At 51.2% G+C, this 25,900-nt stretch overlaps 1 protein-coding gene across 1 annotated transcript; it reads right to left on the reverse strand.

Annotated features, from left to right (window-relative positions):
• Positions 1-8,500: 8,500 nt before the first annotated feature.
• On the reverse strand, positions 8,501-25,686 carry DESI1 (desumoylating isopeptidase 1). Its single transcript, XM_036761645.1, has 6 exons — positions 25,318-25,686; positions 17,060-17,081; positions 15,947-16,016; positions 13,496-13,605; positions 12,557-12,679; positions 8,501-10,717 (listed from the first exon to the last, which is right to left on the reverse strand). Exons 1-6 carry the CDS (start codon positions 25,403-25,405, stop codon positions 10,624-10,626), a joined length of 507 nt encoding a protein of 168 aa, XP_036617540.1. The 5' UTR covers positions 25,406-25,686; the 3' UTR covers positions 8,501-10,623.
• Between the last annotated feature and the right edge of the window lie 214 nt (positions 25,687-25,900).

Below are 25,900 nucleotides of genomic sequence, written 5' to 3' on the forward strand. Positions count from 1 at the left end.
CAAACACCAGAAAGCAGAGAAAGCATACATATGAAAACATATAGTTTGTTCTCTCTCTCCTTTTGGGAGAGCTCAGCTCAATGCAGTTGAACCTCCCAGTTCAACTAAGAAAGAGAGTCCCAGACGTCACCCAAAGGGGAAGCTTCCCCAAAGTCTCTAGTAGAGCAAGGGGGGACATGAAAGAGACTGCCAACTCCTCACATGTTAATGTCTTTCCAGAGTCTTTCTCTCCCTTCAGTGACCTGAAGAGAGGTTGGCATTGTACATCTTCTCTCTCTCTCTCTCTCTCTCTCTCTCTCTCTCAGTTGGATGCTAGAAGAATGCTGAGTTTCTTTTTCTTTCTTTTCTTCCTCTCCACAGCCCCAGCCTGGCTCTCCCCTAAGTGTGGGTGAAAGTCTCACACCGCTGGCCTTTAGGGCTCATGTTACAGTAGAATGTAAGGACCTTGAGGACAGGTTTTTTTCTTCATGTCTCCAGTGCCTAGCATGGTACCTTCTATATTGTAGGTCCTAATGAACACCTGCTGAATTTGAATATTACCTGGAAAGAGTCACTGTTATTGTGGCAATTGGATGGGTGATGGTGCTGGGAAAAAGGACTGACTTTGGAGTGCTCAAAAAACCTGGGTTTTCAGAGAAATTATTATTAATAACCCATTAATATGGGAGGGGGAATCAGGTTTTTCCCCTATTTCCTCATTTAGTTACTAGGTCAAGGTAGCCTCTGAGGGACATGGATGATGATGAGATTGGGTTCAATCTTGGCCCACCCAACTGGGAAAGTTTAGTTCTGACTAAAGGGTAAAGGGCATCTTATCTAGGTGAATGCCACATAACTGGTCTGGATGGAGAGGAATCTCATTGTCCAAGAGTGATATAATTAGAGTCAAGTCCCGCAGCCCCTCATTACAATATGCATCCTTTCATTAATTGGTAACCAATCAGAGCTGATTTCCACCTGCAGGGAACACCCAGTCTTCCAAGGGTATTTAGGCATTCAGCGGACCGCAAGATTCGTCTTTGGTTTATGAGAGAAAGCCCCTGACCTCAATCTATTAATTATTTGCTAGTCATAATTGATAAATTGATTATTAATTATCCCCAAGTGATGTCTCTTAGACTTTTCATTCAAAAGTTTCTGATTTTTGCAAATTTTGGTTCTTTTTTTTTTTCCATTTTCTCTTTTAAAAATAATTCTTTGCTAAAAGGGATGGCTTTAGAGATTGGGGAGGGAATGGATGGCAAGAAAAATCGAAGTGACATAAAGAGATATACATATATATGCATGTATACGTGTGTATACACATGTCCATGTGTGCATATATGTGCATGCATTTATATGAGTGTGCATGCATGTACATACATATACACATGTGCATATATACATGTATGTATATACACACAACACACACACACACACACACACACACACATATATATATATATGAGTGTATATATGTATGTGAATGTTTTTAAATTTTAAAAGGAGACCTGGGTTTTGAATCTGCTACTCACTCTGTGTGACCTTGGAAAAGTCCTTTTCCCTCCCAGGTCCCTCATCTGAGGGAGGTACCTAGATCAGTGTCCTCCAAACTTTTTTCATCTCATGCCCTTGTCATGGAAACATTTTTGAGAACGGATTCCCAACGGATTTTGAGAACGGATTCTGAGAGGAGGAATTTCCCAACAATACCTACATAGCTACTGCTGGAGGTACCCAGATTGGAGTCAGGTTCTAGCTGCCCTAAGGGGCTCAGGGCAGGAAGAGATTGGGAGCTTGCACAGAGTGGGCAGGGGCAGGGGTCCCCACTTTGGAGCTGTTCGGTTAAGCTAAGTTAGATTTGGATTCGGATTCATGCTGGCAATAAAGCACACTCCTGAGAGAACATGGTTTTTATTGAAAGACAGGGGAGATACTCTGACAAACACAGTTAACACAACAAAGACAAAGACACAAACAACATAGATTCATCACCTCTTGGGGGAACTCCGCACTTGATGGTCTCAAAGCTGAGGGGGGGGGTCCAGGTTTACACAGCCCAACTCCATCAAGGCCCGAAAGGGAAACTGATCCCAGGAAGCTTCCTCTCCATAGTGAGATCCCACTAGCTTGTTCCACGTGGGGACTTTCATAGCTTCCTGAACAAGGAGGGCCTACTTCTAACTGTCTCAGATGTTCCCCTCCAGAAGGGGCAGCCACTCCCCTCGGGAGGGGAAGATCTTGTCAATCATTTTGTTTTTGAGAACTGGCTAGGTCCTCAAGAAGCAGTTTCAGAATTTCCTGTCCTTTGTCTTAAGAGTTACCTGTTCTTTGTTCGGGCCTGTCTCCTAGTGTATTCCATTTTTTGGGCCCATCAGCCAGGGAAGAATGTCTGAGGTTAATGTCTGAAAGGTCTTTGCAAGAAAGAAAGGAGGAAAGGAATGTCTGATATTCCAAACCAGAGAGTCTTGCGGGGCAGGGATGGGGAGAAGGAAGAAAAGCTGGGCTTACACTATAATATGGAAGATCTTCTATAATGATTTATCATTCAGGAGCCCACTGGCCTAACCATCTCTCAGGTTTCGCCCAGCCCCAAGTTCCATGACCAAACTTTGCCTTGGTTCTTAGGAAGCTGATGACCTGAAACATCCCAGCCAATCGTGCCTGTGGCCACCAGCCTGCATCCTCAGGCAGCCTTAGTTCCTATCGCACAGGGGCTTGGTAATAACGAGGTCTGGAAGTCAGGAGTCCTGTTTCGGCTGCTTGTTAGCTCTGGGATGATGGACAAGTCTTCTGCTCTCTCTGAGCTTGTTTCATTTATGAAATGCAGAGGATGATGCTCTTTCTCCCCCCATCACAGGGTTGTTGTGAGGGAAATGCAGTATGTTTTAAAAGAACCTCCTGGTTTGTAGAATCTGAAGCAGTATACCAACGGGAGCCTGGAGAATATGAGCAGGTTTCTGGGAGTAACAGACATTTTCTCAGCTGGAGCCTCTATTGTGCAGCAGGTCTATTAAAATACTCACCTGATTCTGTTTCTTCTTTCTCATGATTCATTCCATTGGTCAAAATTCTTCTCCACAACTTGACTAGTGCATAAATTAATTCAATGCGAAGTTATACATGACAGTTATATGAGACTTCATGCCGTCTTGGGGAGGGAGGGGGGAGGGAGGGGAGAAAAACTGGAACTCAAAACTATATAGAACCGTGCGTGGTAAACTAAAAATAAATAAAGAAATTTATAAAAAAAAAATACTCACCTGACTGGCTGATTCACTTGGTTTCTAGTTGTCAAAATGCTAGAATTTTGGATTCATTTTGGTGGTTTATGGGGCAGTAAGAGAGGTTACATGGTGAGGTAAGCAGAGAAGGGACCCTGAGGCCAGGAGGGCCTGGATTCAGGTCCCTCCTTCGATCCACCCTGGCTGGGTGAGCAGCTCTGTGCTCCAGGGAGCTCTCAGACTGGAAGTGAGCTTCTGAGTAGGTGCAGGCCAGCATTCAGATGGGGAGATCCTGTAACAGATGGAGAGACTGCAGGGCCAGGCCTTCCTTCTCCCCATCCCCCAAACAACCCAGCACCGAGCACATCTAGCATGTAGAAAATGCTCCAGAAATTCTTGGTGAATTGAAGCAGGATGGACTATCCGAGTAGCGAGGGACCCTCATTTTACCAAGGAGGAAACAGGCCCAGAGAAGGGAAGAGGCCTGGCCAGACCTGAGCTTCGAGGCTGATCTATTTGAACAGAGGATGAAAGAGGCTGGGGAGAGAGCCCTGCTCTCCCAATTCCCATCTGCTGTTCTTTCTGCTACTAAGAAGGAAAAGGGGAGGCTGGAGCCCGCCCCAAGGGGATACCCTTTGTGTGAGGCCAGGAGAGGCCTGGCCAAGTCATCCACTTCCCATTCCCCTGCCCTGAGAGTATGCCCTTTGTGGGAGGCCAGGACAGGCCAGGCCAACTCATCCCACTTCCCATTCCCCCGCCCCACCAAAGCCTGGAATGGGGCAGCTGGGGCAAGCAGGGGCTTTACCCCAAGGATCAGCATGGAGTGTGTGTGGGATGCTTGCTCCCCTCAGGCATCTTCTGGCTTGTCATTCCTGTGTCTCCTCATGCCTAGTCCTGCTCCCTGGACAGACAAGCTGAAGGCTCCATCGCCATGGTACCCCTCTCCTGGGCCCCTCCTTCCTCTGCCATGGCATCCTGCAGCCTGCTGCCTCCGACTGGCCAGGCTCTCTAGGGCTCTCCCCATGCCCCAGGCCCCCAGGTCCCAAGACAGAGCTGGGCCTGGCCCTTTAAGGCAGAGCTGGTATCATAGCAACCTGTGCTCAGGCCCAGTCCCTAGGTGGCTCAGGAAGAGATTGGGGACCTGGGGTTGGGCAGAGAGACACCCCAAACACACAAGGAAGGCAGCAAGTAGAGGGACAGTGCAAAGACACCCCAAGGTGGAGGAGATGCTAGAGACTCACTCTAAGAGATGCCCCCAGCGGGGAGGCAAACCCCCTCTCTGGGACTCAGTTTCCTTCTCTGTGAAAGTGAGATGGCTGAACAGGAGGACCTGGAAGCATTTGCTGCTCAGTCCCAGACCCTCTATGGACAGAGGACCTTGGGCTTCCTGGAGACTGGGATGAAGGAGCCTGAAAGGTAGGCAAGCTCCTGCTGGCAGCCTCTCCGCTGCTGGCCTCCATTGAAGGCTAAGGGGGATGATGCCAGACCTAAGCCTCTGAGGTGGGGGTGTAGCCTGGGAGCATCCCTGGGATGGGCCTGGTCATCAACAGGCATCCATTAAGTGCTTTCTGTGACCCAGGCACCATTTGCAAAGAAAGGCAGAAACAGTCCCTGCCCTCAAGGAGCCCCCATTCTAAAGGGGGAAACGTAAATACTATCCAAACAGATGAGTCTCCAAAGCAATGGCACCAGCGGCTGGGGGGACACGAGGAAGGGCCTTGGGCAGAAGGCAGCATTTGAGCTGGGCTGGGAAGGAAAGCTGGAGGCAGAGGGGAGACCAGAGGGCATTCTGGGTACGGGGGAACAGACAATGTCCGGGTCCTGGGACAGAGATGGAGTGCAGATGGCAGAGCTGGATCAGAGAGGATGCAGAGAGAAGATGTGGAAAGGTAGCAAAGGGCCGGATGATAGTCAGGAAGACCCGAGTTCAACTCTGACCTGACACTTGCTAGCTGCGTGACCCCAGACAGTCCCTTAACTTCTGCTTGCCTCAGTTTCCTCAACTGTAGAATGGAGATAACACCCCCTCCCTCCCTCCCTCCCAGGGTTGTGGTGAGGGTGAGAGATTTGTAAATGGCTCAGGTACAGCGCCTGGCACCTAGTTGGCTCTCTAGAAAGACGTCATTCCCTTCCTTCACCATTTAAAAGCCAAACGGGCTTTACATTTGATCCTGGAGACAACAGGAAGCCCCTCGGGTGCCTGGGTGGGAGTCAGGGGTGCAGAGAGGGCTGTCTCCTCCATCCCTTCCCCCCACTCAGGGGATCCCCAGGCCTGCAGCCCAGCAAGGCTTGACAGATCTTCCCAATGCAATGGCTCTGGACACTCTGTCAAGGGAATCTCTCCTGTCTGAACCCCACCTCTCCCATCCCAGTCATACACACTCTCCTCTGACCATCTCCACTTGGGATCGAGGGAGTGGCTCCATGCTTCTGTCCCCTCCATGCTTCTGTCCTCACGCCATCAGTCTTCCCCCAACATTTCCCTCTCCCACCTGGCTGTATTCTCATTCAAGGCCTTGCTCCCAAGAGGCTTTGCCAGAACTCAGGAGGGCTCTTTGCCCCTGGGGCACTTGGCTCAGATGGCCTGGCTTGTCTCATTTATCTCTTATTGGAAGTGCCTTTCTCCCCACCTAGACTGTAAGCCCCTGGAAGGCAGGGGCCTGATCTCACTCAGCTTTATATTCCCTGTCACACCCAGCGTTGAGCACAGACAAAGCAGGCCTCCCCAAGTCAAGTCACCAAATATGTAACAAGAGCCTACTGCACGCAGGGCCCCGTGCTGGGGACTGGAGTGGAGGAAACGAGGCAAAGTCTAAATAAGGCGGGTTATCTGCCTTCAAAGGGAATCTATTCTAGACAGGCCAGGGAGAGAGAGTAGATAACCACAAAACATGTACCGCAGGGCCTCAGTGTTAGGGAGGGCCCCAGGGGGCCAATGAGGGAAGGCTTCCTGGAGGTGGTGGGCTTCATGGGGAGAGCACATTGTTGTGTTTGGGCTTTGGTCTTGAAGAGGACCAACCACAACATCGGGGAGATGATGACTTGGATGTGAGTGAGGGAGGGCTGCGCAAGGTCACCGGCCTCACTCTCTCCTCCAGAGAGGAGGCAGGACATTAGACAGAGACATAAAGGACACAAGGAGAGGACATTAAGACATGAGTGGAAGCATGAAGGATGACTTCCATTTGATTGGAAGCTCCTTGAGGCAAGGACTCGCTTAGCACAGGGCCTAGCACATAGTAGGTGCTTATTAAATGTCTGCTGACTGACTTCACTTCTACATGTCCCTGCTTTACCCTGGCAGTAAAGACACCAGTAGAGAGATCAGCCATTACTGAGGTGTCTTCCTTCCCTGGGGATAATGCTGAGGTCTGAACAATGGGGATGGGGTAGTGAAGGAGCAGTTAGATGGCCTCAATCTCACCAGTGAAGCAGAAGGCTAAGTCAGCTGGCGAGGGCTGGACGACAGAAGCAAAGGTCGGCGCGGTTAGGGTGGGGAAAGAGACCCGCCAAGTTTCACACATGGGGTGTCTGGGAATCGGGGGCCTGAATTCAGACCTCAGGCATGTGGCCTCAGTCTATCCACCTGAAAAATGAGATGAGCTCCAAAGGCCCAGAGACGATAATTCCATGGTTCTGTAACCCTCTTCAGACGGTACCTGGTAACTGAACCTCCTCGCTGGGTCCTGCCCCGGCTCCCAAGGGTGTCTGTTCAGTGTTGACTACTAGACCTGTTAATGAGGCTTACGGATGCGCAATATGCTGCGAATCTACGTCACGGGCACAGGGCACAGAGGGAGACTGGAAGGACACTCCTGGTGGTCCCCTTTCTGTGTGATGGATGCGTGAACATCAGCATCCTCTACCCTTTGGCCCCCACCCCATTTGGGAAGGACTGGAGAAAGGTCCAGAGATTAGAACTTGACTCACCCCAGAGTCAGCAGCCAGCGAGAGAAAGAACTGAGCCCGCAACCTGGCATTCCTGACTCTCCAATCTAGTGCCCAGGCCATGGCACCGATTCATGCCACCACCCTTTTAACTGCACTCTCCTCCCGGGCCCCTTTGCTTCAGGGTTTCCCTCCTCAGGCACACTCAGCGGTCTCTCCACCCAATCCAAGTCTTGCCTCCCCCATTTTATTCTAGGGTGCTCCATTAATCTACCCATTCTCTTTCCTTCCCCTGAATGTTCTCTATGGGGTAAAAGACAATATGGAATCTGCGAAGATGGACCCACATCACCACCCACTGGCCATTGTGGTCACTGCATCCCGACTTTGATCTGGAAAGCCAGATGCAGTAGGGCGATGGCAGACATTTATTATTCTATCATTATAGCTTGGTTTTTCACATCACATCACATTTCTCCCAGCATCCCCAAGAGTCATCGCCTATAACAAAGTTTATTTAAAAAAACAAAAAGGAAAAAGAAAACAGATCAGCAAATCCACTGGATCTGCTGGAAACGTGGAAGCATGCGCTGCTCTACCGAGTGGCCTCCCCAACCTCAGGGAGGAGCTGGTTGGGCATGACCTTCCTTGTCCCCTTTGCATGTGTGGTACGCTTGGTCTTTCCCAGTTACATGGCCGCCATCCTTGGTTCTGACTTCACTGAGATCGGGTCAGTCTTCCTCCTTTACGGCAGGGACATCAAATTCCATTCCCCTATGGTCGATGGGCATCGGCTCCCTGTCCTTTCCTGCTGGGCACAGGGACTTGCTCCCTATCTGTGGGGTCTCCTGGTCCAAAGCTATGGCCATTCCAAACCGCTATTCCAAGCCCGAGCACCGACGCACATTGTCTAGTGCCCATCTGCCCACGGGCCCTCTAACTTGAGCCCTGTCTTTTGTCATCTTGGACAATTCTGCCGGATGTGAGGTGAAACCTCAGGGTTGGTCTGCTTTGCATCTCTCTCATTATGAGTGGTTTGGAGCATTCTTTTATAGGGTTGTTAAAGATCAAATGAGGAGTTTTTAAAGCAATGATTAGCACCATGCCAGGCACACAGTACGTGCTCTATAAATGCTTATGCCCTCTCACCCCGAAGAAGGGATGACAAAGCAATCTAGTCACAGATCCCTTCTAGCCCAGCTAAGGAAACTGAGGCAAGGGAAAGGGAGTATAATCTAACAGAAACTGATTAGAAGCCCCACTCCCCTTGGCAAATGGGCACTTTGGGGACTGAGCTAAGGCAGGTGCGTGGAGCAGGGCCCTAGGTTCCTATGATGCAAACTGTTGGACAAGCAAGGTGCCCACGCCCCCGTTCCCTCAACAGAAATAGGAGGCAAACAGGACACAGAGAGAGAGAGTGGGTGGTGGACCCGAGTTTATTGCATTATAGAAACAGATCAGCTAGCAAACACCTCCATCCCAGATACGGTTACTCGCTTGGCTTGGTGGAGGGAAAGGGACATGGCAGAGTACAGGCTTCTTTCAGGAAAGGGGAGGCACGCCCGACCCAACAGCCTGCCCCCCTCCTGAGACTACTTGGCCCTGTGGGCCACAGAGGGCACAGTCCTGAGTCTGGGGGGAGGGGAGGCCACGCAGCGCTGACCGGTGCCTGAGCTTCTAGAGTTCAATGGTCACTTAGTTATCAAGAAGATGCGTGAGAAGGAGCTGCCCCTCGGGCAGAGGATCTCAGATACATGTTTGGCCACGGGCAACGTGGGATTTGCTGCACATAGCAATGCTTAACTGGTAAAGTAGCTCCCCCACTTCTTTTTCAGTGGAGGGGGCTAGGAGGGGGAGAACACAAATGCTCAATTGGGAAAAAAAAAACATTCAAAACCTTTCTCCAACCAACCCCCCCCCCCCAACACAGGGCTTCTCCTTCACAAGGCAGTTGTCCACACCAGCTCCTTTTCTGCCCATTGCCCTGAGTGCCCCCCCAATCTCCCTCCCCATGGGGGCTGAAAGGGGCTCAGCGCTTCTAGGCACTGCAAAGGAGCTGTTACATTCCTGCCTCTGGACGGAACAAAAGGGGTAGAGAGGAGACATGGAGAACAAAAGGAGCCCAGTGGGGAGGTCGTGATCCCCCCCCGTGAGGGCTGGACTGGCAGAGAGACCATGGTCACGGCCTAGGCTGTGCACTCCTGGTGGGCCCCAAACCTGCCACTCCTGGTCTCTTTAGGACCATTTGTGCCCTGTGGTCAACGAGGAAGCCCCTTCCCCTGCCTTGCTTCCCAGTACCGGGCCTCCAAGAGAACTGGGCTGTTCTCAATGGACGAGCACATCCTATGACATCATCCCCGGCTGTCCCTGAGACACTTTGGGTCACATGCATAACACCTGAGAGAGGCTAGAACCTTAAGAACTGCTTTCCCTGTTAGGGCTGGTGGGGGCCACAAATCGGAGATGAGAAGACATCCAAGCCGCTGCCAGGCTGAGGCAGCAGGGAGTGTTTGAGGCAGGCCAAAGGCTCTGGGCTGCAGTGTGGGGGGAGGGGATCTGGGGCTTCTCATACAGCCTGGGAGGGCTCAGAAAGAAGGGAGATTTGGGAATCCTTCAGAAGGGGGCTCCAACCCACCCACCCCTCCGCCTCTCCTGCAGCCAGGTCCAGGATGGAAAGAAACCAAAGTGTGTCTTCAAAATGCTTTTGGGACATTGGAAGAATTCCTATCAGACACACAGAGTTAAACTCATTTGCCACCCAGATTCTGCATCATTCCTTCTCTTTGGATGCTCAGAGCAACACGGCCTGAGGCCAGGGAGCACTCTCCCCTTGGCTGCCTAGATAGGACTATGTAGGGGTGGGGAGGTAAGGAGGGACAGGGCGATCAAGGCTGTACCTGATCAGCGAGAGGCCAGGCGCCAGCACTCCCGACTGCCTCAGCCTATGGTGAGCAGGAGCCACTCTGCATAAAGCGGGCAGACTCAAGGAGGTGAAGACGATGGCTTTCGGTTCTACAGTTTGAACGTCTCCTTCCTTCCCGAGTCTCCTCTGGCCCAAAGACAACAAAGTCGCAGGCGCTCTTACCCACAACCTTTGGAAGCCTGGGCCAGCCACACCACTCACCTGCCTCCCCATGGTAAGGGGCTCTAGGTGGACAATGTCTCCCTGGGCCTGGAAGCCTGGACTGCCCCTGAGGGGCCCCACCTTCTTCCGGTTCAGCAACCTCCCCCTTTTGCGGAGTGGGGGACGCTTAGCAAACAGCGTCAAAAGTGAACTCACAGACAAGACAGCCTTAATAAATTAGTATAATACTGTTAGAAGGGATGGCATTGCTTCTGGTTTTTAGCAGCATTGTCCTACATGCAGCCCGATGATCTCCTTCCCTGGGACATTTAAAAAGCCTTCCCCTGGTTGTTAGCTCTGATGTAAAATTATAAAATAGAAATCTGGTAGGGTTTGTTTTTTTAAAAAGGAAAAGCCCTGGAGAGTCGACGGCGGCGAGGTGAGGCGCAGTGCTCCCTCCTAGGCCCGTTAGCTTTGGCCATTGGGTCTGCCAAAGGTGTTTCCACCAGGGGGCTGGATCTGGATAGAGTCCAGGAGGGGCCGCAGAGCCTGTCCGAAGGGCCTGTGGGAGAAGATGAGAGAGGAGGGAAGACTTTGCCACAACACTCTCTCCTCCAGCACAGAGGCAGGCACAGCTTACTTAGTGATGCTGGCCAGCCTCCAGGACTCAGTCACCCTGGGCTTGTTCTTGGAAATCCCTCCACTTCCAGGCTTGGGATGTGCACACACCTCCTTCTCCTCCCTCTTTTCCTCCCTCCCCTCCCAGAAACTCCCTGGGGGCTGCCTGGATCTGTGTGGATCAGGCCATACAGGGACTGACCCCGTCAGAAATCCATGTTCTAGGGAGCCCTGCTGGGACTCAGCGATGGCATTCACTTGGACCCCAGTGACCAGAAACTGTAAGTGCCACTTCCTCAAGGACCTACTCTGCTCCCTGAATCTGGCTCAAGGAGTTCCAGTGTCCCTTTGACAAAAACACAGGAGTTTGGAGCCTTTCAGAGGCAAGCACACCAAGAGTGCCCACTTATGCTCCTCAGAATCTCCAAGGACAAGCGTGGCTTCTGAAAACTACAATCAGGTGCCCGGAGTCTGCTCAGGCAGGGCCGGATGATCCGGCCCTTCCCCATGCCAACACACACAAGCTGAGAACTTGGCATAGCACCAGCTTCCATGCTGTACCCCAAATCCTGCCAATAGGGCCCATCCTGGCACCAGAAGACAGGAGTCAACCCCAGGAAGGAAGAAGTGCTTGCATCAATCCCACTGGGCCTGCTCCTAAGGGCTCTACCTGCTCAGTCCCACAGGTCACCTGGGGGAAAGCCAATGCAAATGGAGGCAGGCCCTTGAAGTGAGTTGGCACTAAGGAGTCTGAGGGCTTGGTTAGCAGGCCAGCCTGTTGCTGGGAAGGCCTGGGGGCCTGCAGCCCTCCGAGGCTAGGAGGGCCTGGGTGCTGTCCTGATACTCATGCCCTTGGTCTTCCTCTGTCCTTGGCTCTTACATCTATCTCCCAAGCACTGTCCTTGCCGGGCTATGACACCTGAGAAGGAGCTGGTCCCTCCTCCAAGGGCCATGTTTTGGCCCTGTGAGCGATCACTGTCTTCCTGGGAACCAGTATCTTCTCTGAGCTGATCAAGGGCCCTGTGGGCGGCCCTTCTGGCCCCGAGTTTCTGTTCTCTGCCCTACACAGAAACTGCAATCCCTGGACTGGAAAGTGAGACCAGGGGATGTCCTGGAGGCAACCACAGTGGGGTGCTGGGGAAAGAACACCGGATCCAGGCAGACCCTCAAGGCCTGCGCTGTGCATTACCAGCAATTTAGAGCAAGTCCCATCAGCTCTCGTGGCCCTCGAGTATGCTCATCTGTACAACGGGGACAATCTTCCTTCTTGCCTCACCAGGTGTTTGTGAGGAAAGCCCTTGGGGAATGGGAGCTGTGGCTGGGTCAGAGTCAAGGCAGGAGTACTAAGGCAAAGTGCCACAGCCCCCATCACAGAAGGAACAGGAGGAAGCTCTGAGGGGTGTCAAAAGCAGAAGCTCACAGAGTGGAGGGAGCCAAGATGTCCTAAACCAGTTAATTCTACTCCCATGTGTCTCCCTAGGTCCTCCAAACCATAAGCCCTCCCCTGCCCCCAAGAACCTGCCAGAATCCTGCCCCGGCCCAGGCTGACTGTGGCCCCCTCAGACCAGTCAGAACCAGCTGCTCCAACCACACCTGCCCAGTGACAAGCATTTTCGGACTGAGCATCCAACAGGCAGAGGCCCAATGAGGATGACATCAGTGATGTCAAGCAGGTCCTGCCCGAGCTCCTGGCCTCACCCCATCCACATCAGGGTGAGATGAGGCCCTGGAGCCGCCTCAAGAGCCCCCTAGATGGCAGGCGATGAGGGGGTGCAGTACTCACGTGGAGAGGACTTCAGATGGGAGGTCCGTGATGTAAGAGGGAATCTTCTTTCCAGTCAGGAACTGGGCCACTTCGTTGCTGAACGTGTTACAGTTGTGCTCAAAGAGATTGTAGGCCTCGCCTCTGTCCGTGGAAAGGGGGAGACAGGAGCTGTGAGCACCCCCAAAACAGAACCCTCTAAAAGTCAGCAAGGGCAGGCTTCCTTAGCCTCCTCGGGCCCTGTGCATCCCACCGCAGACACCTGGGCCCCTCTCTATGAAATGGGGAGGACTTCTGCAGGACCATTTACTTCACAGGTCTATGAGGACCAAAGGAGAAAGTGTGGAGAGAGTGTTTTGTGAACCACAAAAAACCAAGGGAAGTATCAGTCAGCTCATTTAAGGGAGCCAGCCTGGTGGAAGGGAAGGACTCCTGGATCAGGAGTCAGAAGACTCGGTTCTAGCCTGCCTCCAACCTTCACCACCTGCATGACCTTGGGCAAGTCACTCCCCCTCCTCTGACACTTAATTTCCTCTTCTGGAAAACAAGCAGGATGGACCAGATCAGCATTTTACAAACCTCGTGTCAGGGAACCCTGGGGCTCCAAGAAATGGAGATTGGGGTTTTGTGAGAACCATACAAAGTGGACAGGGTGTTTTATTTCTACAACCCTCGTCCCCAGCGCCCTCCCTTCCCACTGGGATGGTCTGAAAACAAGTTTTGAGGGGTCTTATACTTGCCAGGTCTGCCCTCCACCCCCAATGATGGGCCCCAAACTGTTCTGTGGCCGAGAGAATCTGGGAAGCCACAACATGAGGATGTGGCAGGTGTGCTCCCCCTGGCCAGCTTAGACAGGAGGGCTGTGAAGGCCCCGAGTCACCGTCTCCACAATGCCCTCTCCCCTCTCCACCCCACCTGACCCAGACTCCTCTCCAGTGCTCAGGGCTGCCCTTAACTCACCGGAACAGGGACTCCCCCAGGGAGGACAGGTATTCCAGGAAGATTTCTTCGGTAACTTCAGTGCTTCCCACTTCTACTACTGAGTCAGGGGGCCCAAGCAGCGTCCCTCCCTGCAAGGGCAAGCCAACAGTATTAGGTCAGTCACCAATCCCTGAGAATTTCCCCAGAACCTCTGAAAAGGGACAACCACAAGATTGTCTATCTAGAGCTGGAGAGACCTTTGAGGTCAGAGGGGGCACCAAGGCCTGCAGACGGGAAGTGATGTGTGAGGCAGAGGAGCAGAGCCACGATTGGAGCCCAGGGCGGTCCTCCACCATGGTCAGAAACATAAGGCAGAGTCAAGCAGCGGCCCCTTCTTAGACCTCAAACTCTTCCGGACGGACAGGTCACAGCTGGGGACGCTGATGCTCCTCCGGTTCAACGTGGCTGAGCAGCCCAAGCACTGCTCGGGGATCTGAGCACTTTCCAGTGCCCATTTCCCAGCCTCATGCTAGCCAGAAAGCTTTTTTTTCTTTCTTTAAATTTTTTTTAAATTGCAAACTTAAAAGATGAACATTTAGGGAGACAAAGAACTAAAACGCCTGTCTATGAATCCGTGCAAGTCTACTGTGTAGAGCTTATGTGTCTATTATACAACCTAACAGTAATAAAGCCTCTTTGCTTGTGTCTGGGTCCCCATCTGAACTCACTTCTGTTCTCCTCTGGGGAGTTTCCAAATGTTTCATTTGTCACATTTTTTTAGCTTGATTATTCCCCACCCTCAAGAAGCTCTCCCTTGTAACAAATCAGGAAAGCAAACCAAGGTGTTGGCTGCATCTGAAAGACACATCTCCTTCTGCGCCTCCAGGCCGGCAATTGCTTCTAAAGCCAGGACTGGTCATTGCCCTGGCCAGAGTTCTGAAGTGTCCCAAAGCGCCTTCATTTACATTACTGTGGGCACTGGGAAAACCCATCTCCTGGCTCTGCTTATCTAACCCGGCATAAATCACACAGATATCCATCCGCGCACTTCTCTGAATCCGTCAGGCATCATTTTTTACATCATAACATCTCATTTTGTTCAGCTGCTGCCTCACTGAAGGAAGCTCGCTGCGTTTCCAGTTTTTGGACACAACAACAAACCCTCTGGTGCCCTGGGTCCTTTCTGTCTATGTGACCTCGCCTCCCCCAGCAGCAGACTGCCCAATTGCTTTCCAAGATGAGTGGCCCTGCCCCTTCCACATGCATCAGGATCCTGTTCCGCCAGCTCCGGGGGATGGCTGTGCTGCTTTTCACAGCCTGTGACTCATCACAGGCCCCCAGTGACTTTCTTCTCCTTGTTCCCCATGGTTGTCGATAGCTTACATTCCGATCAGGGAACGGCTCTTCTTTTACTGTTTCTATTGATTTCCTCCACGTCTTTTCCTTGGACTTTCGCATCTTTAGCAGAATAATTTGCATCAAAGATTTTTTACCTCTTGTTTTTTTTTACCTCTAGCTGCCTGGATTCTGCTTGGGCGAAAGCTTCTGAATTTTATGTAATCAGAACCATCCACTGGATCTTTTGTGATCATCTCTATTCCTCACCCATAGTTGGGAAAAGTCTTTTCTTTCCTTTCCCTGTAATCTCTCGTTAACTGTAGCTCATGTATCCATCTGAGCTTATGGCAGTATATGCTGTGAAGATCTAAACCTGCTTTCCACTAGACTGCTTTCTAATCCAGGCTGCTTCTCCATGTAATTTGTGAGGTAGGTGTGTACAGTCACGTGGTCCCTGACTCTCTGATTCAGAAATGGAGGGTCCAGGGCACCAGAAGGCAATTCATTTAACAATCCGTTTATCTACAGTCATACCCATGAAAAAATGTGCCACTTCTTCCTTTGGTAGGATAAGATATTGTGATAAATACAAACATTGGGTAGGATAAAACATTTTTATGGACAATTAAGTTGTAATTATTATTTGGAAGGTTGGGCCAATGGTTGCTTTTGAAGTGCTGACTGCCCCTGTCAGTACACGATCAAATCTCAGGTACCAGGGTCTCTCTGATTACTCCAGAGAGCCAAGGGAAGAGACAATCAAGAGTGACCAGGCAGCAAAACAGGACCCAACGGAGCCATAGCCTCACTGATGAGGGTGCCCTCCCCCCACCCCTCCACAGGGCAGTCGGCAGCTCACAGACCTTTCAGCTCTGTATGATTCTTGTCCGTATCTCTTTATAAACCCTCTAGAGAAGATCTACCCAATCACTGGCCTTCACTCACAACTTCAGCAGACTGGCAAGAATACCCCTGAGAGATGGTAAATTTGGTACGGGACAGTATGTAAGAAGCCTCAGAAATATAGCTTTTAAAGCATTTGTACGGCATTCAGTAGGCAGCTAATGAGTAACCCAATCCATTCTCCTGTTGTAGGAAGCGCAGCAGGATCAGAGGCAGCAAAGGAAAGGGTCCCAGAGGGGAGGCACTTACAGGCGGACAGCTGGAAATGCCTCCACTGCCGAAGAAGAATTCATCCTTGTGAACAACTATGGAGGTGTGCCTGCCATGGAGAGGAAAGCAAGGGTAAGTGGGAAACTGACATGCAAAAGCACCTGGAGAGAAACACTCAGGTTTCCAGGAGGGCGCCTGTGCCTGCACGGCAGCAGTTCTGTTAAGATGCACAAAAGGTGGCATGTGTAGGCACCTCACTGGCAGGGGGAAACGGGGAGGGGCGATTGTTCCTCAGGTCATTTCCAGACCATTTTCTGGAAGGAAGCTTGCAAAGCACACAGAAATCTCAACAGTTAATAAAACCCAACCACCAACCCTCACCTACCTCCACCCTCAGGTGGCAGGGTGGGGAGAGAGGGATTGGAGACCAGTTTGTGAAGCCGTCCAATGAGATGCTTGAGCTTCCTGAGGACACTTTGAGAATGTGACTCTGCATGGTACGGTGGATTCCTAAAAGCCTTTCCAACTTCCTTCGCAGCTACCTTGGGTCAGTTTTGAAGAGAGGGCCCAACAAGCCTGAATATGGATCAAGTCCACGGAAAAGTGCCCACGCTCTGGGATCCGATTATTGGCAAAATAGTAACAGTCAACCTAATATTTAACCCAGGCTTAAGGGGCCTCACTTGCTCTCTCAGGGCATTTGGCAGAGAGGGATGCTACAAGAGCACAAGCTATAAAACAGAGACAGGAGGTCTGAAGGCTGAGTGGTTGGTAGGCACGGTCGCCAGCGGGCGCCTGGTGGGCAGGATTCCCCTCCGCCCTTCCAAACTCAATTCACAGAACACTGGGTTTGGATGTGACCATAAAGACGAGAGAACGGAGGCCCAGAGAGGTCACGAAGCTAGCAAAAGTCAGAAAGAGGACCAGAATTCAGGGCTTCCGATGCCAGGCCAAGGTCCTCCCATCACACCGTACTGCTTCTTGGAATGGAGTCAATTCTTATATCTTCAAAGTTTAAGCTAAATGGGAAGTGGGTCTACGTGTCAAGTCAGAATAAAAACCGGGGACTGCAGCACACTCCACTGCACGGTGGCACTTGCATGTTCCATAAACCAATCGACCCAGTCAAGACTGAAAAGTTCAACGACTTACCAGATGCCTTCCAGCTGTTTCCCTGTGAAAAGAAGAAGATATTTAATTAACTATTTGAGCCTGGACTACGTGAATTTACTAATAATGACCAACAAAACAAATGATCCAAAAATTGTCAAAAGAGTAAGAAGTAAAACTATCCCTAAAACCCTTGTTGTATTATACCAAATTGTCGTCACAAGAGCAGAAGTGTCTTCCTGCCACAAACCCTGAATCTGGACACAGGTCAGCCGCCTTTAACTTGGCTTTACCAAATACGTGTGGGTGTAGGGGATCTGGCAATGAGTTACTGCATACAAGCCTTCCCATTTCTTTACGCTAATATGCAATACTCTTTCAGACATTCGTTCTCCAGTTTTTAGACTTAGTGGGTCCTTTTTCTGCAATTACAAATGTGGCCTTTATAAGTATACATAGAGGGCCTTTCCCCGCCCCCCCCCTCATGATATTTTTATAATAAAGTCCTAGGGAGAGAATCACTGGGTCAAAAAGTATGACCAGTTCTAATTCTTAATGGATACTGTCAGCATGGCTCACCCTTTTAGAGTCCCAACAGCACACCAGAGGGCTTACTCCCCCTCCCAACCTCAGTCATTAAATCTTGCCACGCGGTTGCTATTTGCTAAGAGCTTCTGCTAGAGCCCGGATTGTTTTTATGCAATTCCAGGACCGCCTGGTTAATAAACTCACTAGAATATATTCCAGGTTTATAAAAAGGTTTCGAGTTCTTGGTCCATGATGTGAATGTGGAATTCCGGTACATTTAGTAGAGGGAAGGTGATCATGGGCCACAACCAAGAACACCTAGACAGCATTCTGACTCAATGCACTGACACAGATGCACCCCAACTTGCCCTGCGCTCTGGCTCATCTCTGCATAATCTCCAAAGTCACACCTAATGTACCTACCCCCTCTCATAGGAAAAGAGGAAATCTGCCTTTTTCCAGACAAGGGCCAGGAGGGGCAGGGGTGGGGAACCTGTGGCCTCGGGGTCCTCAAGTGTGTCCTTTCCACCGAATCCAAACTTCATAGAACAAATCCCCTTAACAAAAAGATCTGTTCTGTAAAACTTGGACTCAGTCAAAAGGCTGCACCCAAGGACCTAGAAGGTCACATAAGCAGGTTCCTCACCCTGGAGGCTTCCAGAAAATGGTGGAGAACCTTGAAAAACCCCTTATTCACATGGTACTAATGCTATTTGCCTTCCAAGGTGAACTGTGAAATCGAAGATGGAAACCCTTGTTCCTTTTTTTAAAGTTTTTACTGATCTTTAGAAAGAAAATGAATTAAAAAAATTACTCTCCTTCAGTGACTTAGCCCGTTGACATCTAATTATTGCACATTATGGTCCCCTTTGGGAAATGGGCTAAAGGCCCTCCCCAATGCCCAAAGTAATACAGGGAAACAGGACAGATGCAGAATTTAGGATTTAGCAGAAAGGGAAAAAGAAACAAAGGGAAAAATTTCCCTAAAGGGCCTCTGGCATATATTGGTATTTCAACCTTGTGTTGTTAAAACCAGATGTGGGGGCTGTGCCGAACTGAATTTCACAAAGCAATGAAGGCCTGCTCTGTGGATGGAGTCCTGAGCTGACCACTGAACACCCAAAGAGAAGACCGGAATGGTGCCTGGCCCCCTGCATTCTATTGTGAAGTACAGCGTATGCACAGATGGAGATCACTATCCAAGGTCATGTTAGGAAGGAGTGGGCAAAGGCACCTGGGAGAACTGACACATCAGAGAAGGCACGAGAAGGATTCTGACACAGGTGGAGATGAGGAGGGCTCTCAGGGATGGAGCACAGCTTGTGGAAATGCACTGAGTGGCAGAGGTGGTCCATCCACCAAGGGGAACAGCAGGACCACGGATAGCTTAGGACGGCTGGGATGTTGAGTGGGCGACAGGGAGTGATGCGCAAGAAGGCTGGAAAAACAGACAAGAGGCAGGCTGTGAAGGCTTTGTGTGACGAGGTGAAGAAGAGTCTGAATTTTGTCCTCGAAGGTTTTCTAACAGGGAAATGATAGACAGTCACACCCACCCTTTAAGGAGACAGTGGAAGCTGAGAGAGATGGGAAGGGAGAGAAAGAAGGAACAAAGGAAGCAAGGAGCCCAAGCAGGGAAAGGCAGACGGCCCTGAGCTAAGGGGGCAGATCTTTGTGACTGAGGGGAGGGGATGATAGGAACTTCACAGGACTCCGGTGAGGGGGAGTGAAGAATGACTCTCACGTGAGGAATGTGGGTGGGTGGGATGCTGGCACCCTCAACAGGAAAAGAGAAGTTTTGACACAAGATAGCAGAAAAGTGGCTGTGAAGCAGAAAAGAAGAATTTCTCCTTCCTGATTCCAGAGGCAACTCTGAGGGGAGATGAGCTCCAGCCACCCCAGGCCTCAGGGACTGTCCCTGGCGTCGGGATCACAGAAGTAGCAGCTTCCTGGCCAGCCCAGGAAGCTAGTGGAGAATCCACGGCTGGTCCAGACAGATTAAGCAGCAACCGGTCACAATTTCCTAGACTCGAGGCCGCTCATTTAAGTCATTTCTGTCTCCTTTCCCCCCAATGTCTGTTTTCCACGGACCAGCCAAAGTATCCTCCTGTGGAGAGGCACGGATGCCAACAGTGGTGCCAGTGAAGAAATGGGCAAGGAGGAGCAGATGTCACCTCAGAAAGCCTCGAGAAGCAGCAAATGAGTTTATAGCAAAGCTTCTCAAGAGATCCAACTGAGCCAGACCATGCTGAGGATGGTTAAGAAGGAAACAGGAAGGAGGCCGACCAACAGATGCTTCTCCGACCGGTGCCACGGCGGCAGAGCTGCTCCATCAGGACTCAGCCCCTGCTCAGAGAGGGCGAAATGAAGGCACAAAAGAAATAAGATGGAGGCAGCTGCTGATGCAGGCCAAGCGAGCCCCAGGAGCGCCATGCTGGAGGTGATGCAGCGAAAGGTGCTGAGTTCTCTGGGCACCTCAGGGAGTAGGCGGCCAAAGGGTTCAGGCTGGGGCATCACGGGCGGCAGGCCGTCGGGCACTTACCAGCTGGGTGATCTTGGGTAAGTCATTGAATGACTGTCTGCCTCAGTTTCCTCATCTGTGAAATGGACAATAACTGCATCCACCTCCCAGGGCTGTCATGAGGTTCAAGTGAGACATCTGTGCCTTGCCCACCTTAAGCCCGACATAAATGGTGCTATATTGTTATTACATTATGAAAGGGCGATGATGGAGAGGCACACGGTGGATCGACCCTCCACCAACGAAGGGCCGCAAGAAGCTGAATTGTAAGACAAGCCCCATGCGGCTGGAGCCGGCCCGTGGTAGAGTGGGGAACCCCCCCGCCCCAGGGGAGCCCGAAATACCAAGGAGGCTCGCTGTGGCCACACGAAGGGAGGGTGGGTCCAGCATTCTCTACCATGAGAAGGATTCTGAGGGCCTCCACCCCACACTCTGTAGTGAAACGGGGTAACGACAGCTTCCTTACTGACGCGCGGGGGCGACACGAAGACCAGGGAGATAAGGACGGTCTTTAGGTAGTTTCGGGAAGAAAACAAACCCAACAGAAGCAAGTCACCCTTAGTGACCCAGCTGTGGCTGCCAGGCCAGCCTGGCTGGTATGCGTCAGCTACTGCTTCATTCCTATCTCTTCCCTAAGACGCAGTGACAGGTGCTTTCTCCTGCTCCATAGCTTTTCCAGCACCAAAGTTTGCATCTAAAACAAAGCTTCCTTTCACTCAGGGTGGGGGAAAGGCTGTGCTCACATCCATTTCCGTAACTTGGAAAAGCCTATGGCATTTAGTCTAGCCAACTGAAGTCTGGTGTGAAAGAGGCCTTCGAGGGAGGTCAAGGTCACTGGAGGCCTGTGACCCAGGTAGGCCAATGAGGTTCTGCCCTAGCTCACCTCTCAGCCCCTCCTGGCTGCCCAATCCTGCCAGGCATCTCTCATTGATGTAGGTCAGGTGTCACAAGGAGGTCTAAGAGAGAATTTGGGAATGGATCCAGACTCAAAACATGCTCTAGTGGCCAAGCGTTTATTTAATCTGTGTCCAAGGACACAGCACCATCACTAGTGTAATTTAGAGGGGGAAAAAATTATTGGGATCAAAATGACAGAAATCTTTACAGACGGGCACCCATTTGTCAACGCTGCCATTTGGTTTCCTTTTTTCCTGGTCAACTTTTATGAGAAGCAGTGGTGAAAGAAGAGGAGGACGAGGGGCTCTAAGGACCGACGCCCGTCTGGAACCCCACTGTGACTGAGGATGGAGGGGAGACCCTGATTGGCTGGTGGAGTTAGCCTGCTTCCCCATTCATTCCCCGAAGCACTTAATGTTTGCTTTGTGCAACTGAACCTGGAAAATCGGCAACAACCGAAACCTTTCAATATTCTGTCCCAGGCCAGCCACAGAGGGCAAAGCCTGCAGGAGGTGAGCATGGGACTTCAACGGTGGGTCCTTGTTCCTAAAGGTGGCTGTGAAGTGGGGATGAGGTGAAAGGAAGCGATTCCTCAGCAGGAGCAGTGATGCAGATCAGCTTTGAGAATGAGAAAGTATGGCACGAAATCAAAATGGCATCTCTGGACATACTTGAATTCCCATCTCCTAGACCAGGGGTGGGGAACCTTCGGCCCTCTAGGTCCTCAAGTGCAGCCCTTGACTGAATCCAAACCGAACATTTAAGTTAAGGCTGCAGAGAGGCCTCAAGGCCAAAGATCCCCGTCTCCTCTCACACTAACTGACCTTGAACATGTTAATCAGTCAAATCTCTGGACCTCAGTTTCTTCAGCTGTAATGGCCTCTAAAGGAACCCTTCCAGCTTATGATGATATTTTCCCCAAAAGGTAAAAGTTTTATGCTACTTTCCAGCAAAGGAATTAATTTTTCTTAATAAATAATCCACTGGTGACTTCCTTCTCCAGTGCTTGAGGGGATTATATGTTAAATCAGGATTGTTACAGCGTCTGCCAAGAATTTATTAAGTTATGCCTTGCAGTAAAACAACCAGGAAATTGGGATGTATTAACGCTATCTCCATTTTACAGATGAAGAAACTGCATTACATGTATAACCTACATCAGCTTGATTACTGTCTTGGGGAGGGGGATGAGGAGAGAGGCAAGAACAGAATTTGGAACTCAAAATTAAAAAAAAAAACCCAATGTTAAAAATTGTTTTTACATGTAGCTGGCGAAAAAATATTAAAGAAAAGGAATTGCATTAGTCAGATAAGAATCCAATATAGAACCTGATAGATGGTTATTAAAGCATGAAGAAAAATCTGAAGAGGTTTAACTGGATCATACAGTGCAAGGCTACTCTGGCCCACAGTCTTTCTCTTATTGGCACTTACTGCTTTGAGCTAACAATTTGGCATTTTCTTAAAAGCTGTCTTTGTATCAACCGTCATGAATCATGTTTATAAATGACAAAGATTACAGACTCCATGGCTCTTCTTTTGTATCACCCCCCCAAAGCACATACGATATTCATCAATATGACTGAATTGAGCCATAAACCATACAGCCTAAGTCCCCATGTCCTTAGATCACAGAATAATCTTGAGATGAGCTTGGCAAAAAAATATGCAAGTGAACCCTGTATTGCAGCAGGCAAGCATCTCAGATCACACAGCTAGCAAAGGGCTGGAGGAGGGCAAAGTTTCCCGGTCATGAGAACACCACACTCCCTTTTATACCCCTTAACACAGGAGGAAGTCACCAGAATTCAGACTGCAGATCTAAGGGGCAGGACCGAAGGACAGTTATAACAGTGGATTTTGTATCTTGCAAGGTTGAAAAGAAAAGAAGGCATATGATTACCTGTCTACACCTACTGGGAGTGTGAGCACTAAGGACAAACTTTAGGAGAGTTTCCACAGGCAGTGACGGACTATGCCATCCGAGAAAGTGGCCACAAGAGCTTAATGTATTAATCACATCGTCCAGAGCCTGTACCGTGTGCGAAGTAGCAGGCAACAAGATGTGCCCTCGTTTATTATAATTCTGATCTTACACTGTAATGAAGACAGAGAGATTCAGGGAAGAAGCACTGAAATCCTTAAAGGGATGGGGGAGGGAAGGAGGGCAAACTAAAAATATCAGGAAGACGACAGAAATCTACAAAACGATGAGTGACAAAGGTAACATTAATGCGAATCCAGAAAGATTTGGAGGACAGAATATTTTCAGCTTGAACAATGGAGGCATTTACTTCCATCTCTGAAAAACAATGGCTAACTTCAGAAACACTTTCCACTTGGCCCAAAGGAATGTGGAGGCCGTACTGTAGAGAAAGTAGGGGCTCTGGAGCCAGAGGACACGGTTCAAATTCTGTCTCTGATGCTTATTACCTAGCACCTTGGGCAAGCCATCGGTTTAGCTTCCTGGGGCCTCAGCTTCCTCCTCCGTAAAATGGAGGAGTGGGGAAGGTCCCTTCTAGCCAGGACTGGTTCTGTGTTCTTGAAAGAAGGGCCAGAATTTAGTCATCAAAGAGGCTGAAGAAGGGCAAGGTGAAAATACAGCAGCTCCCACTTGCAAGACAACCCTTTAAGGTTGACAAGTCTTTCTCACAATTGCCCTGGGAAGCAGGTAATAACGGCGTTGGGTTGGTTTTTGTTTGAAACCTGAGGCAAAGAGATGTGTACTAAGTGGTGGAGCAAGTCTTCAAATCCATGGCTCTCGCCTCCAGACGGTGCTGGAGTCCCACCAGACAGCCAGAAGGCCATCGGGCCAGGTGAAAGGAGGCAAGGACACTCTTAAAACGACAAAACCATGAGTGGCCCAGGAGAAGAGAAACTGCCCTTGGTGTTGGGTAGGAGGAATAGCCACATACTTTGGCTGGGAATGAGAACTGGATGAAATACGGATTAATGTGGCCTTAAGGCTTGGGAGGAAGTTCATGGTGTCTGGTCTTCAATTCCAAAGGTTGCTAATACTACCTTCCAGGTGGCCTAAAGGAGAAGAGGAGAGACACCCTTCCAGCCCCCTGGCATTATAGAGGCCCAGAAGGGAGGAAGAATTGGGAATGGGGGCACATTACTAGAAGAGCCTTCCCCTGGGCCAAGATGGGAATCCCCCCAGTCTGAGAAGCAGAAAGTTGTTCAAACTTCCTCTTCCATGCATCCAGGAAACCCATCAATTTGCCTTCTCATTATGAATGGGCAAACTACATGGCTCCAATCCAAGTTCTTTGTTTATCTTTTGTAACTTGGCTGTAACCATCAGTGACTAGAGGACTAAGCACCTCCCTCAGTGACTGTTTTAAATCTGTGACTCTCACACTTCCTGGTTTTTTCCTCTAGCAATCAGTCAAAATCATGTTCAACTCAAGTTAAAACTGGAAAAGTATTAAGAATATGCCTATAGGAACAGCTTTTCAGTCTTGACCTTTGGCCCCCTGGCTCCATAAAAAATAAAGAATTCACAGATATAAGGGAGACTTGCAAGGTGTGGGGGCCAGTGACCCAGGAAGCAGGGTGCAGCCGAGCAAATCCAACCCTAAATGGCCCGTGTGAATGTGGAGTTTTGTTAAGTGTGGCTTGAAATAAATGGAATCAGAAATCTGTTTGTTCCACAGAATTCTGAGGAATGTTGTCATCCCATCACACTAGGTCTTGAATTTAGGTTTTCCTTTTTAGAAAGTAGGCAATTTACTAGTGTACCTCCCTCCCTGGCTAACCTAATTTTTCCCCTCACACAGCAGCTATCAACCTTCCCCCCAAATCAGGAAGGTCTGATCACTTCCTCTCTTGAGAGCCTTCTGCACCTCTCCCAACTGCTCAGAACCCCGGCCCGGGTTCTTCTTCCCGGACTTGCCCCAACTTGGGCTCTCCTTGGGTCCTCGCCCCCCCCACCAGGCTTGTGCCCATGTGGGGACCCCACCCCCTCGAGCATCTGGCGCATCTGTACTGTAATCTGCACAGCTGGGGGAAGGGGCCGGCTGGCGCCCCTGGGCCCGGGAAGCTGCTCCCTCCATCACCCCTTCCTGACCCAGCCCAGTGGGAACCAGCAAGGCCATGGGGCGGGGGGGGGGGGCACCCCTTCAAGTCCTGCGGTCACTCACAGAGCCTAGGGATGGCCGAACCCCACGCCCGCCTCCTGCTTCTCCCTGGACAGGACCCCCGCCCCTCCCCAGCCCCCGCCTCGCTTTACGAAGAAGAAAAGCGAGGCCGTTGGGGGGCAGCTACGAGCCCAAGGTCACCCGAGCAGGGAGCTCACCACCGCCCCCGGCCTGGGGCTCCTCGGGTGGGGGCCCCCTCGATGCCGGGCGCTCACCCAGCATGATGGGGCTCAGGCGCCGGGCCAGGCCCTTGGACAGGTCGTACACGTACAGCTTCACCGGGTACAGGTTCGTCGGCTCCATCGACGCCGGCGGCGGCCCCGAGGGCAGCTGCGGCGGGGGCGGCGGCGGCGTCGTCTTCTACGTTTCCGTGCCGCACCGACCGGGGCGGTGGGCAGAGGCCCGGCGGCGTCGGGGGCTGGGGGACTCGGACCGGAGCTGCGCTGCGCGGGCTGCTCAGCCGCACGGGGCCGCACGCGCCCCGGCAACGCCGACTGTGAGGTGACAGAGGGCCGAGGGGCGGGATGCCGCCTGAACCCCGCTGCGCCTGCGCGACACCGCCCACGCCACGACGCCCCGCCCCCAGGCCCGCCCGGCGACGTCACGGGCCCGAGGGCGGAGGAGGGAAGGAACCCAAGAACCTGCCGCGCATGTGCGCCAGCGCCCTCCGCGTCTCCTCCTCCCGAAGCCGATGGGGGGAGGGCAAGGCCCGCGCCTCCTCCCGGCGCACTCCGAGAGGGGAGGACGGGTGGCGCAGCTCAAGGGGAAGGCTCACTGCGCATGTCCACCGCTACCTGC

The sequence above is a fragment of the Trichosurus vulpecula genome, chromosome 5 (genome assembly GCF_011100635.1).
Source record: "Trichosurus vulpecula isolate mTriVul1 chromosome 5, mTriVul1.pri, whole genome shotgun sequence".
NCBI classification, from domain to species: domain Eukaryota; kingdom Metazoa; phylum Chordata; class Mammalia; order Diprotodontia; family Phalangeridae; genus Trichosurus; species Trichosurus vulpecula.